The sequence below is a fragment of the Vicugna pacos genome, chromosome 13, assembly GCF_048564905.1.
Source record: "Vicugna pacos chromosome 13, VicPac4, whole genome shotgun sequence".
NCBI lineage: Eukaryota > Metazoa > Chordata > Mammalia > Artiodactyla > Camelidae > Vicugna > Vicugna pacos.
Genome location: NC_132999.1, coordinates 60,373,490 through 60,386,085, shown reverse-complemented (window position 1 = coordinate 60,386,085; position 12,596 = coordinate 60,373,490). Strand labels below are relative to the sequence as shown.

At 59.2% G+C, this 12,596-nt stretch overlaps 1 protein-coding gene across 5 annotated transcripts in view; it reads right to left on the bottom strand.

Moving 5' to 3' along the window:
- Positions 1-2,153: 2,153 nt before the first annotated feature.
- Positions 2,154-12,596, bottom strand: part of CASZ1 (castor zinc finger 1) — a 153,740-nt gene continuing 143,297 nt past the window's right edge. For all 5 annotated transcript variants that reach the window (XM_072975410.1, XM_072975409.1, XM_072975412.1 and 2 more), the window contains 5 exons: positions 11,570-11,768; positions 10,467-10,638; positions 8,359-8,510; positions 8,040-8,181; positions 2,154-5,283 (listed from right to left, as the gene is read on the bottom strand). In XM_072975410.1, the coding sequence (XP_072831511.1) occupies positions 4,160-5,283; positions 8,040-8,181; positions 8,359-8,510; positions 10,467-10,638; positions 11,570-11,768 (1,789 nt within the window). In that variant the 3' untranslated portion in view covers positions 2,154-4,159. The remainder of the gene's footprint in view (positions 5,284-8,039; positions 8,182-8,358; positions 8,511-10,466; positions 10,639-11,569; positions 11,769-12,596) is intronic.

Genomic DNA, 12,596 nt, shown 5'->3' with positions numbered 1-12,596 from the left:
GGCCGTGGGCTGGCCTGGGTGCAGCTTCCTGTGGTCCCAGACCTTTGTCGCCCTGAGGCTCTTCTGAGGAGTGCCCTGAGACCTAGTGCCCCCTTCCCTGGGCTCAGTGCAGGGGCCCTGTCTTGTCCCGGGTCGAGTCTGGAAGCTGGTGCACAGCAAGGCTGGGCCTCCTGTCCACCATGTATGGATCCGCTGAGGTCCATCCAGGCCCAGGAGACCTGGGGGCAGCTGGGGAGGGGGCAGTTTTGGGGGCGTCTACCCTGAGTCCCTGTCCTTTCTCCCCTGGGCCCCAGCTGGAGTTGGAGCCTCTGTGGGCCCTGCCTGGATGCCGCGGCAGCGGTGCCCAGAGGGAGCCCTGTGGTCGCACCACCCACCCACCCGGCTGAGATTGGGGCCTGGCTCCCTGCCTCCCCTCAGGCCCTGCGGGAGGGCAGCTCGGCCCACCAGGGCCTGTGAAGCTCCAGTAATGGTTTTAATTTGTTGAACTTGTGTTTTATCCCATAAATTAGTCACTGTTTTATTTAACAGAATCGAGATATCCACAAACAATAGGCGAGTTCCAACTTGAACATTTTAATAAGACAGAAAAAAGTATATATTTTCACGTCTATTACAAACATATTTATGTAAATAGCCTGTGGGCCGCGTTCCAGGAGAAAGGAAGAAAGGGAAAGGGCTGGGGCTGGGGCTGGGTTAGACACGAGGCTTCTGTGGTGGAAACGACATTGAGCAGGGCCCTGGGAGCAGTGCAGCCCCTTGGTCCCCCCCAGGAAAGCAGTGCGCTGGTTGCAGGGGTGTGACACCCGGCGAGACGCTGCTCTGGTGGAGGAGCGCCGGGGGCCCAGCACACGTCACGTCTCCTCCCAGGGGCCCTGGGACGCCTGGCCACCTGGTGGGAGGTTAGCTCAGGGCAAGGCTGGCAAGATGGCACAGAGGATGAGCTTTACTGAGAATCGGGTCAACATGGAGAAGTGTCAGGGTGGACCAGGCATAAGGCCTGCGCTCTGGGCGGGGCCTGGCGGCTGTGCTCGCACCACCCAGGCTTCTAAGGGAGCCCCAGCTGTGGTGCCACTGGGGCCAGCAGCTCAGGCCTGGGGCTGGGGGCTACAGACCCAGGAATTGGCCCCCTCTGGCTCTGCCCCTGCGTGCCCCAGGGAGGAGCCGAGCCAGCATCCAGATCGGATCCGGGTACGCACTGTTCCCGTTCCCAGCCCAGGCAGGTTCCTGCAGGAAGGAGGAAGGAGCCGAGGGAGGAGGCAGAGGGATGACCCTGCCAAGCGCCTGCCCAGTAGCCCTGGCTTTAAGGGGCAAGGGCTGGCCAGGTTGGGGCCTGCGTGCCTCTGGAGCCTGTGCCCAAGGCCCAAGACATCTATGCGGGTCAGCTCTGGAGCCTCCTCGGGGCTGGGAAAGGTGGTAACTTCCGGCCAGGCAGTGCCTGAGTCCCCCACTGTCTGTCCCCAGCTATCCTGGAGAACTTGGCCCCATCCCGGGGCGAAACTGGTCTGCCTTCTTCCCTGCCAGGGTTGAAGGGTGACCGACACCCTCCTCCCCTCCCTGCCTTGGCACACAGAGCCCGACTGTGGTGGCTGTGCCACCTGGCACGGCTAGGTCACTGCCAGCCACTTGGGGCTGATTTTAAAAATAAAAGATAACTTGATAGTTTTTTTTTCCAGTTTTTATTGAGTGAAAATGTCAAACCTTGCATCAGTCATGCAAAAAAAATCAAATAAATAAAACACATATATTAAATTTCTAATAGCACTAAATTCAAGTGGAAAAATATTCAGTTCTTAATAACCAGGTGCCGAGGAGACCAGATTCAAGTAATCAGAGCACACGCTGTTCAGTTCGGTTTTCACGTTCTGCATTTTTCATCTCAAAACCTCTCTATATATCTCTATATATCTATATATGTATATACATATAGATATATACACACATATGTGCATACATATTATTTTATATTTATATATATACACATACATAGTTATAAAACATTAAAAAGAGCATTGGTGGATCAAGCATTGTTTTCCCCACGGAAAGAAAATAAAACAAAAATTACACGTTAAAATTCAAAATGAGCTAGCAATGGCTTATAGTCCTAGTGTGCAATATGAAGGTTACAAAAGGCTAGACTTCGCACTGTCGGCATCTTCTTCTTTTTTTTTTTTTTTGTTTGATTTTGCTACATTGAAAAATGTTTTTTTTGTTTTTTCCTTTACAAAACTCCTTCCACAGATGCCCCGGTTCTGTGGTCGGGCACAAAGTCTGGGCAAATGCTCAGCAGCAGCACGTGGTGCCCACAGAATTCAGGAGGCTCTGGTAGGGGCTGTTCTAGAAAATCATTTGTTTCCTGTTGAATCGGGTACACTCCATCTGACCGATCCTCCCTCCCTGCTCCCTCTCCAGTTCAGAGGATCCTGGCTTTCTGGCTGTGGGCAGCCAAGAGGACCAAAAAAAAAAAAAAAAAAAGTAAAAAGTAAACCTCCAGCCCTCTGCCCCAGCCGGGCCAGGCTTCCCTTGGAGACCTATGGGGAGGAGGTTCTGGGTGACAGCCACTCCCCTAGGCTGGGCCTGGCACACTCCCTGTGGCCATGTCACAGGGTCCAACCTAAGACGGGCTGGTGGCCTGGAGTGGAGAGAAGGTGAACAGGTGGGGCCTTGGGCAGCCTGCCCTTGGTCCCTGTCGCCCTTGGAGCCACTGGCCAGGCATGTGCCTGCCAGACAGAGCCCCCAGCTCTGGCCTTGGTGACCGCATTCTTGAGGGAGGCTGGGGGGATATTTTGCAAAGGGAACCAAATCTGGATGGGTTGCACCAGCAAAAAAGTATCCCAAGCAAAATAATAAACTGGGGAAAAAAAAGCCCGAAAAAGCCACACGCATAACCAATAGAGAAAAACTCAAATATTAAATTAACTACAAACTTGTATCAACAATAATAGTCCTTTTTTCTTGTCTCTACAAAATTCAAGTTAAAAGTTGGAATCACGCAGCTCCCATCAGTGCTAGTGTAAAGACAGACAGCCTCAAACTGGTAAGGCCTCTAAACTAAAATGCTAAACAAGAATCCCACGTGAGCAAATTGCACTCGGGTCTCCAACCCCAGGGCTGGTCCGAGGCGGCTCTGTGCTCTAGCCGCCCGTCTGCTTCTGTTTTCTTTTGTTCTATGTAGAATAATAACCTTTACAGGAAAAATACTGTACAACTTATTCGCATTTTTCCCCATGTAGAATATTAAAGCCCCAAACAGTCGCATCCTTCCTGTTCTCGCTGCCTGGGTGGCTGAGACCCCCTGCGGGCCAAGCACCGTCTGCTCTTCCGTCTGGGACCCAGAACAGCCCTAGGGCGAGAGTCACCGAGCAGACGGAGGCACGCCCCTTCCCAGGCCCCAACCCTGGAAGCAGACACCAAGGCCGGGCCGGCAGTGGGGACAGAATGACCCCGAGCTCTCATCACTGCCAATTCCATGAGGCACCCCGCCCCTGCGGTCCCTGTCACCCGTGCGGTCGCCTTCTGCCCCGCCCTCCCCCAGGGCCAGGAGGGAGGGTCTTAGCTGCACGAATGGGAGGCCCTGCCCGATGCTACAGGTGCTGGCGCCTCTGGTGGTGGGGGGCGGGGGTCGCAGCAACCCCCAGCGCCCGTCACAGTCCTGAGCAATGAGGAATCCCCCCGGCGCGGTCGCGGGCCCGGGGTCCGGCGCGGGGAGGGAGCTTGGGGCCGGCGCCCGCCTCGCCCCGCCGCTCCCCGGGACCCCTGCTCCTCGTGCGCACCCCGGACAAGAGCACCTTCTATTTCCCTGAAGAAGATCCCCGACCTGCAGCTAGAGGAGGGTCCCCGGCAGCCTCTGTCCTTCGGCCGTTGAGCTGCCGCGGCGGGCGGGGCGGGCGGGCGCGGGGGCGGCCCGGGAGCACCAGAGGGAGGCCCCCGCCTCTGTCCTGAGACGGACTCGGGGTCCGGAAGCACCGGCGGGGCCGGCGGGGCAGCCCCGAGCCCGGAGCGCCTCCCGACGCCGGAACCACAGCCAACACCTAGCTCTGTACAAAGGAAGCGTTACACATAAATACCGTTTCTTACAAAAGTAATAATAACGATAGGAGAATGAAGAGTTAAGACCCCGAGGGCGCCCGGGCGGCCCCCCGCGCGCCACGCGGCCCGGCGGCTAAGGGGAGGCGGCGGCGGGCGCGGGGCCGGAGGGCGCGGGGGCGCCGAGGGCCGCCAGCTCCGGGCTCCGCGCCCCCGGCCCCGCCACCGCCTCGGGCAGCGACTCCTCCGAGTCGGTGCGCAGGTCCTCGTCGTCGTCCTCGTCCTCGTCGTCGTCGTCCTCCTCGTCGTCCTCGTCGTCGTCGTCCTCGTCGTCGTCCGCCTCCTCCTCATTCAGCTCCAGCTCCTCCTCCTCGTCCTCCTGCGAGGACTCGCCGGCCGCGGGGCCGGCCGCGGGCGCGGCGGGGCCGGCGCGGGGCCCGAGGGCGTCGGGCGGGCCGGGGTCACCCTCGTCGCCCGGCCCCCGGCCCAGGCCCGCGGCGGCCGCGGGCAGGAAGAGCAGGGCCCCGGCGGGCTCGGCGCCCGGGGGCAGCGGGCCGTCTGGGCCAGCGGCGGGGCCGGGCGCGGGGCCCTCGGCGCCGGGGGAGGCGGCGGGCGGCTCGCCGCGCTCCTGCTTCTCGTGCTTGCGCTTGTGCGAGTCCATCTGCGACATGCCCACGACCGTGTGGCGGCAGCCGGGGTAGGTGCAGTGGAAGTGCGAGCACTTGAGCTTGTACTTGCAGTCGGGCACGGCGCAGTCGGCGCTGGAGCTGAACTGGCAAAAGCCCGCGGCGCTGATCACGTCCTGCTTGCCGTGGTGCTTGCGGTGCGCCGTGACCTTGGTGCTGTCGGTGCAGCGGAAGCGGCAGCGCAGGCAGTGGAAGTGCGTGCTGGTGCCCGAGAAGGGGCAGTCGGCGAAGTGGCAGCTGAGCGAGGCCTTGAAGCGCTTGAAGTCGTCCAGCACGAGGTTGTCCACGCGGTCGTGGTGCTGAGCGTGCTTGTACATGTGCGTGCGCCCACAGAACTTGTAGCCGCAGTTCTCGCGCGTGCAGTGGTAGTGGGTGACCTTGAGGGAGAACTGGCAGGCCGCGTCCTTGCAGTCCTCGTAGAGGTCGAAGCGCCGAAAGCCCTCCAGCATCATGCCCTCGTCCAGCATCTTGCGAGAGGAGGCTGTCTTGCGCCGCTTGCCGAAGGGCGACATGTCCTCAATAATCCAGAAGCGCTTTTTGGCCCCCGAGGCTGTCGGCATGGAGATGGTGTTCCCTGGGGAGGAGGGCCGGATCAGTAGCCCACGTGGGCACCATTCCCAGGATCGAACCCTCAGGGGTCCCCAATCCCAGCATGGTGGCCAGAAGGCAGCATTTGGGAACAACTCCTCGGCTTCCCGTGGCTCTGGGGATCTCTCCTATTAACTACCTCAGGACAGCCGGGGAGCCCCAGGTGTCCCCCTGGGTCATCTCATGCCTGAAGGACAGCCACATGGGTGTCTGCCTTGGTGGGTGGCAGAGCAAGTGGCTCTAGGGGATGTGGTGGCTGCTTCTTGGCCAGTTTGGGTGGGAAGTGAGGACACGTCCTGGAGCTAATTGAAGCTGAAGGGGGAATCTAGGTCGGCAGAGTGTAATTACACAAGTTGGACAGGGGCCAGGATGCCATCACACGCCTGCCTCTAATGAGGGACAGGCCGGCTCCTTCTCCCGCTGGCTAACCAGTTTCCCCGGCTGCCCGCCTGTCTGTGCATGGGACCAGCCCACTCCCAGCAGGGATGCCAAGCGCCCTGGGGCTGTTTGGAGCTGTAACTCCCTGCCCCGAGGAACACCTTCTCCTTGGTGCCAGGAGGTTCTTTAAGGTCTTGGGGTTTTCTGCCCCAAGTGGATTAGAAGGCAGCTCTGCTGAGGGGCCAGGACTGGAGTAAGGACTCAGCCAGCGGATGGGTGTCTATCTGTGCCCTATCTCCTGGCTCCAACTGCCTCTCTGGGCTTATGATGCCCTGTTACTAGGGCCACCCAATCCACTGTGTAGTTGTGCCTTCGTTAGTCTCTTTCCATTCAGGGTGAGGGGAGAGCAGCTCCCTGTGGCTGCACAGGCAGCTGGGGAGGGGCAGCCATCCTAGCACCGCCCCCTCCTTGACCCAGGCCTAGCCTACCCAGGGGGTAGGGTGGGCACCCTCCAGGCTTCCCCCACACACTGACCTCCCAGTCCTCCTGAACCTGCCTGGAATCTACCCTGCTGCACTGTCCACCTGGGAGCTAGACCAAGTCCCCCACCCTCAGCAGGTGGAGAGAAACAAGGACTGTGATGGGCTGGGGTACCTGGCAGCGGGCAAGGGAGGGCCTGGGGCCTGGGGATCCAGGTGGGTGAGGAGTGGCTGCTTTGGGTCTGAAGTCACAAGGCTCTATCTGGTTATGTCAACGACAGAACTTCCCCTGGGCTGAATTCCATGTGGGGGGACCCTCTGCCTTGCTCTTTACCATCCCCCTGGGCTAGCCTAGTGCCTGGGACTCAGACAGAATGTGAGGTAGAAATGAATGGAGGAGGAGGCAGAGTCAGAGTGATGACTACACCAAAGGGCAGTGCAGGGCAGGCCCTGTGCCCGTGGGGCAGCAGGTACAGGGTGGGACCAGGAGGCACCTTGGCTGTTGAATACTGCCCGGGGCCTGGGCCTCTTCCTGCTTGGCTCTGGGGCTGGGGGTCGAGGCTAGTATCAGGACCCTCCAGACCGGACAGGTCCCAGGCCCCAGTAGCTTTCCCAAGAGCATCTCTGGCCCTCCCTTGTGCCAGGCCGTAGGTGAATTCCCCAGAGCAGAAGGGATGGGCTTGGCCTTGAAGCAGGAATCAAGGGGTGGGGCAGACATGGCCATCTCGGGGCTTTGGCCAGTTGTTGAGATGGAGTGAACCCCAGGGAGCCCTGGTGGTGACCTTCTGGCCCGCCCAATGCTGAGCAGGAGCCGAGAGGAGCTGTCCTTGGGACAAGGACCAGGCTCTCTGATCTTGGGTGGTGCTGGGCTGTGAGGGATGCTGGGAGGCCCTGTCCTTGGCCCGGAAGGCTGCAGAAAAGGATCAGAACCTGGACCACAGTCTCGAGGATCTCGAGGGTCAGCTAGGGTGACAGACACTGGTGGAGAAGGCATGTGTGAGTTACCTGCGGCGTCCTGAACTAGGGGGACGTCACTTTTTACTGGAGTTGGAGTGGCAGTGATGGGCGGGAAGCTGGGCGGGCTGTTGACGGGGTGGGCCAGGCCCCGGGCGGCTCCGAGAGTGGCGCTGAGCAGAGAGTATGAGAGACAGGGTGGAGAAAAGAGACATGGGAGGGAGGGGAGGGGCGCCCGGAGCATGGCCGGAGAGAAGGATGGGGTCAGTGGGGGCTGCGGAGCCACGCGGGCAGCCTCATCACCAGCAGCAGCAGGAGGAGGAAGAGGAGGAGGAGGAGGAGCCGGGCAGCCTGGAGAGGGTGGAGAGAAGCAGAAAAAAAAAAAAAAAAAAGAAAACCAAAACAAAGAACAAACAAAAAAGAACCAAAATGAGAAACCCAATGGCAGAAGCAAGTATGATGAAAATGTGTGAACAGATGAGGAGCAGACAGAGGCCACAGAGAAGAGAAGGGGGAAGTGGCAGATGAGAGAGAGAATGGGAGGGGGAGGCAGTGCAGGCGCAGATCACAGTGGGCTGAGGCGGACCCCACTCTGGGGCCAGAGCCGCTGGGGCCCACCTGCCCCCTGGCTGGGGGCTGTGCCGTCTTAACCGACAGCTCTCAGAAAGCCCAAGCCTGGGTCTCCTCCTGGAAACGGAAGCTGAGGGCAGAGTGCTGGGGAGGTGGGCCGGGTGGCAGGAGGTGGCCTCAATGACCCATGTCCCTCAGACCAGCTGGCTCTGCCACACATTGGCCCATCCTCTTTTGGGGCTGCTTGACCATGAACCTCCTGTCCTAAGCTGAACCCAGCATTGCTGGGCCTGGGGAGGAAGGGCCTGTCCCAGGCTGGGAGCTCCCGGCTCCCGACGTCCCTCCCTGGCCGCCTGCTCACCTGCTGCGGTGCTCTCGTTGCCCACTGGGGTGCTGGAGCAGCTTCGGTCCATGGTGGAGGACTCGGAGGACATGGCACCCGGGCTGCAGCCGGTGTAATCCATGTACTCGTCTGTCTCAGTGTCCATCAGGCTCGGGGGGCCCTGAAAGGAAGTGTGGGGGCCCTGAGGAAGCTGGGCTGGGGGCGTACCACCCCCAAGGGGCCAACTGTTGCTTTGGGTGGCCTGGCCCACCATCTGGAAGCAAGAGCGTGACGAGGGTGATGCCCTATTGGCACCCTGGGGGGGGGGGGGGACGGCCTGCCTGCGCCTGGCTCTCACCTGGGAGGGGGGCACGCGATCGAAGTTCTTCCCCAGCATCCTCCGCATGTGCTTCCGGGCGTGGGAGGTCATCTGGTGCTTGAGGAGGAAGGAGAACTGGCAGCCCTCCCGGATGCAGTGGAAGTGGCTGTTCACCTGGTTGTACTTGCAGCCTGTGGACACAGCCCCCCTGGGCCGTGAGCCTCCCCCGACTGGCCAGCGCTCATGGCATCCACTGCATGCGGGGCTCTGTTCTGGGCACAGGGAATGCGGCCAACAAAGCAGATGGCGTCTGGGAAAGACGTACTTCCCCCAAGGTGGCGTTCCTATGAGGAGGGCTTGTACCACCCCACCTCACCCCCAGAAAGTCCCAGGCCACCAGGCTGTCCAAAGCCTGGGCTTCCCCTCTAGCTTAGCATGGAGACATGTGACAAGGCAGGCCGGCTCCCCCTCCCTGCCCCACACGCTGAGAGGTGCAGGGACTCCAAGGCAGGGGACCCTAAGGCCTATCCACTAGATCAGCCGCCTCCCAGCATGCCACCCGTCCCCACATCTCTCTGGAGAGCCCAGATGCCGCCTGCCCCTAGACTTGCTGAGATGGCCGCAGGCCGGCTGGCCCTCTGCCCTGCCCCCGCCCACCTCTGCTTTGCTCTGGGCTGAGAACAAATAGAGCAGGCCGGATTGAAACGGTATCAGCAAAGGGCAGGTGAAGGCCTGCCCGTTGCCGTGGCACCTGCGCTGGCCAGGTGTCTCATATCATCCCCCAGCTTTGTTTGGCCCCAACTACCACCAAAAACACCCAAAGTTGAGTAAATACCGGTAACTGCAGAATCCCCTGACATCTGTAAACTGAGCCCAGGCGCAGCACAGGCCGCCGAGTGTTGACATCTGTTGCCATGATTACCAGCCCTCTCTCAGGTCATGAATTATTTTTGAATTAATACTTGCAGGAAAGGTGTGTTTCCTTTTTTTTCTGGCAGCTGACTTGGAGAACCTTCCCCTTCCCCTATGCAATGGCCAGTCTGCTGCAGGCAGCAGCCCCGCCTCTGCTCCCCAGGACCCTGCCACCATGACCACCTGAGTCACAACAGGCCTTGCATGTGGCCTGGGTGTCTGCGTCCAGCCTGCCTGGCTCCCACCTGCCTTTAGTTTCTAGTCTCTTCCTGGGCAGATTCCTGCCTCACATCTGCAGGCCCATAAACATGTGGCTTCATCCTGAGGCCGGAGGGTGAGCTCTGCCCTCTGTCTGCTGGCCCTGGAGCCCTCTCTCCATGGTGTCCCCAGGGCAAACTGAGGCCAATGAGCTTCTCAGAGAGGCCTTGTTCTAGGGCGGGGAGAGGGGACAACTTCCCTGCCGAGGGCTCAGCTCTCAGCAGCGGAGTTAACTCCATGGCACCTGCAGCAGAGCTCAGGACCACTTGTGGCTTCCTCTTCCTTGCCCCATGGCCACCTCCTTCCAGGTCACCCCAGGTCACCGATGCTCTAGCTGAGTCCACAGTGTACCTGCTTGTTCCACCAGATCCCCAGCACCAAGCCCGGTGCTGGCTACAGCAAACACTCAAAAAACTCAAAAACTCAAAAACTACCTCATCTGTCACCCTCCACCCCACCTACTGCGAGAGCACAGAGCCCGGCACATAGCAGCTCCTCAATAAATGTGTGCTGAACAATGAATAAACCACAGTCCAACCTGGATAAAACCCTGGTAGTTAAAGCCATGGGAAGAGATCCCAGGGCAGTGAACTCCAAGCGTTCCTAAGACTTACCTGCAAGGCCCTGTTGAAAAGAAAAGGAAAAGGAATCAAGCGGAGGCCTGTACACCAGAGACAAGGCTCCAGGCATTTTCCCCGGGGGGAGCGGAGGTGCAGCGCTCTGAGTCACCCTTGCCCCTTTTCCTGGGCTCTTGGGGTTTGGACTGTTTTCCTGGGCTCCTGGGGTTTGGACTGTTTTCCTGGTTTGACAAGCCTGGCCTGTGATATCCATGTCATTTTTAACAAAACATGAAGCCTGATGCGCAGGGGCAAGAAGTGGGTCCCAGGAGAGATGGCCCAGGCCACAGGGCCTCAGGGGGCAGAGCCACAGCCCTGCCACTTGCTGCAATTCCGTCCCCCGGCCCTGGCCTTCAGTACCTAGCCTGCCGCACTCCTCACGCTTGGTGAAGTACTTGAATCCGTTGGCTGCCCGCCGCTCAGCTTTCTCGTGCTTCTTTATGTGCCATGGCAGCTTGGTGGTGATGTTGGTCACAAAGTAGCAGCCGGTCCGGAGACAGTGGTAGTGCCCGCGCATCCGGAACTCGCAATGCTGCAAGGGAGGACGGAAGAGTCAGGACAGGCAGGTGACTTCTGTTAAGTTCCCACCTACCCCAGGCCTCTGGGCTGCTGGCAGGCCCTTTGCATATGTGTGTACTTCCATGTTCAGAATCAGAAAACACAATTGTGTAAAGACCTTTCACATGTTAAAAAGTGTGACAGGGACATAAAAATATGTCCCCTTTGTCATTTGACTGAAACATCCTACCTGGTATTCATACCTATTCCTACATCCACTGCAGACATCATTAATCTATTCAAGCACTCCTCTCAGTGTGCCCAGACCTAGCCAGACATCACTAATCTATCTGAGCACTCTTCTCAGTGTACCCAGACCTAGGCAGACATCACTAATCTATCCAAGCACTCCTCTGTGTCTGCTCAGACCTAGGCAGAAAAAACTAATCTATCCAAGCACTCCTGTGTGCCCAGATCTAGGCAGACATCACTCATCTATCTAAGCATTCCTCTCTGTGTGCCCAGATCTAGGCTCAGGCTCCTAAATACATTGCCAGGCAGCCCCCACAAATTTTGGGGGTAGGCTTTTATGTTTATAGTCAATCTGATCTGCCCCTCCTGTCTGGGGCACAGACAGTTCAATCTCTTCTCTGTCCAATGGGCTTATGTTAATACTGTAGGCCTCTGGGGAAAGGGAGCATAGCTCTTCCAGGATGGGCAGAAAGATGCCAAGTGCACAGAAGCTGCTCAGCATGTCGTTATCACTGAGGGTTAGGATGAAATGACAGACCTCACCAACTGAGAACAATCGGAACTCCTGTCCGGGGGTCTTCAGAGGCCCAGGGGCAGTGTCCTTCCCAGAAGTTGGAGGGTGTGAGAAACAGCGTCTCTGCCAGGAGGATCTGGTCCTGGGCCCTGTGCCTCCCTGCTCCCACCCCCGGCCCCGCCCCGCCCACCTTGCTGACCTGGTTGGGACAGAGGCACTGCAGGGAGTAGTAAGCAAACTGGTCTCGCACGTTCATCAGGTTGTTGTTTGGGTTGATGTGGTCCAGGCAGTGGGACTCGGCCTTGCCAGAGGTTTTGCAGACGTACTTGCAGTTCCCAAAGAGACAGTGGAAGTGGAACTTGTTGGCATACTTGCAGTCCGTTGCAAGGCAAGGATCGCTGGAATGAAACCACGGCCCAGAAGGTCATTGGCATTCCTGGTGCCCGCCCCGCCGATGTCCTGACATTTGCTCATGTTGGGGTTCCACTCCCCAGGCCCCCGCGGTGCAATCAAGAGGAATGGCCCCTGGGCTGCCCTTCAGCTCAACAGGATGATTCAGCCAGAGGAGACTACAGATCCCAGAATGCCTTCTTGCCTTCTTTTTAGAGCTCTGATGGTGCATAAAGGATTGCAGTATGTAGGCTGCCCAGAGCACAGCATGCTGGGACACGTAGTTTCCATGGCCGCACCTCAGGATTAGAGATAAGGACGGCTGCAATCACTTCTTGGATATGAAAATGAGGGATGGTGCTGCCAGCCCTGGCGGGATGCCAGGGAGGGCCTGGCTGACATGGCACGGGCACTGCCCTGGCCGTAGCTGACTGACAGGTGCAGATGGGTGGGCAGCCCTACCAGGAAGCTTTGCTACCACGGGCCAGTGGGAACAGCTGCCCAGCGTGCCAGGTTCTGCTGAGGCTCACAGCTGCTGGGGCTTCCAGGGACGGCTCGGGGCTCGGGGCCACTACCCACTCAGAACCTCACAAGCCAGCTGAGTGGTGGGATGATGAGGGGTGCTGGGCAAGCCCTGGTGGCTGGCCTGCCCTGTGAGCGGCAGCCCCCGCCCTGGAGCCCCGCCTCCCAAGCTGCAGGCAGGTAGGAGGGTGCTCCATGCAGCCTTCTGCTCTGGCTGGCAAGGCAGCCACCCCTGACAACGGACCTGGGGTGGGAACTCTAAGTCCAGGAAACTAAGAGGGCTGCCACTTTGGGGAGGTGAATAGAGGAAGAGA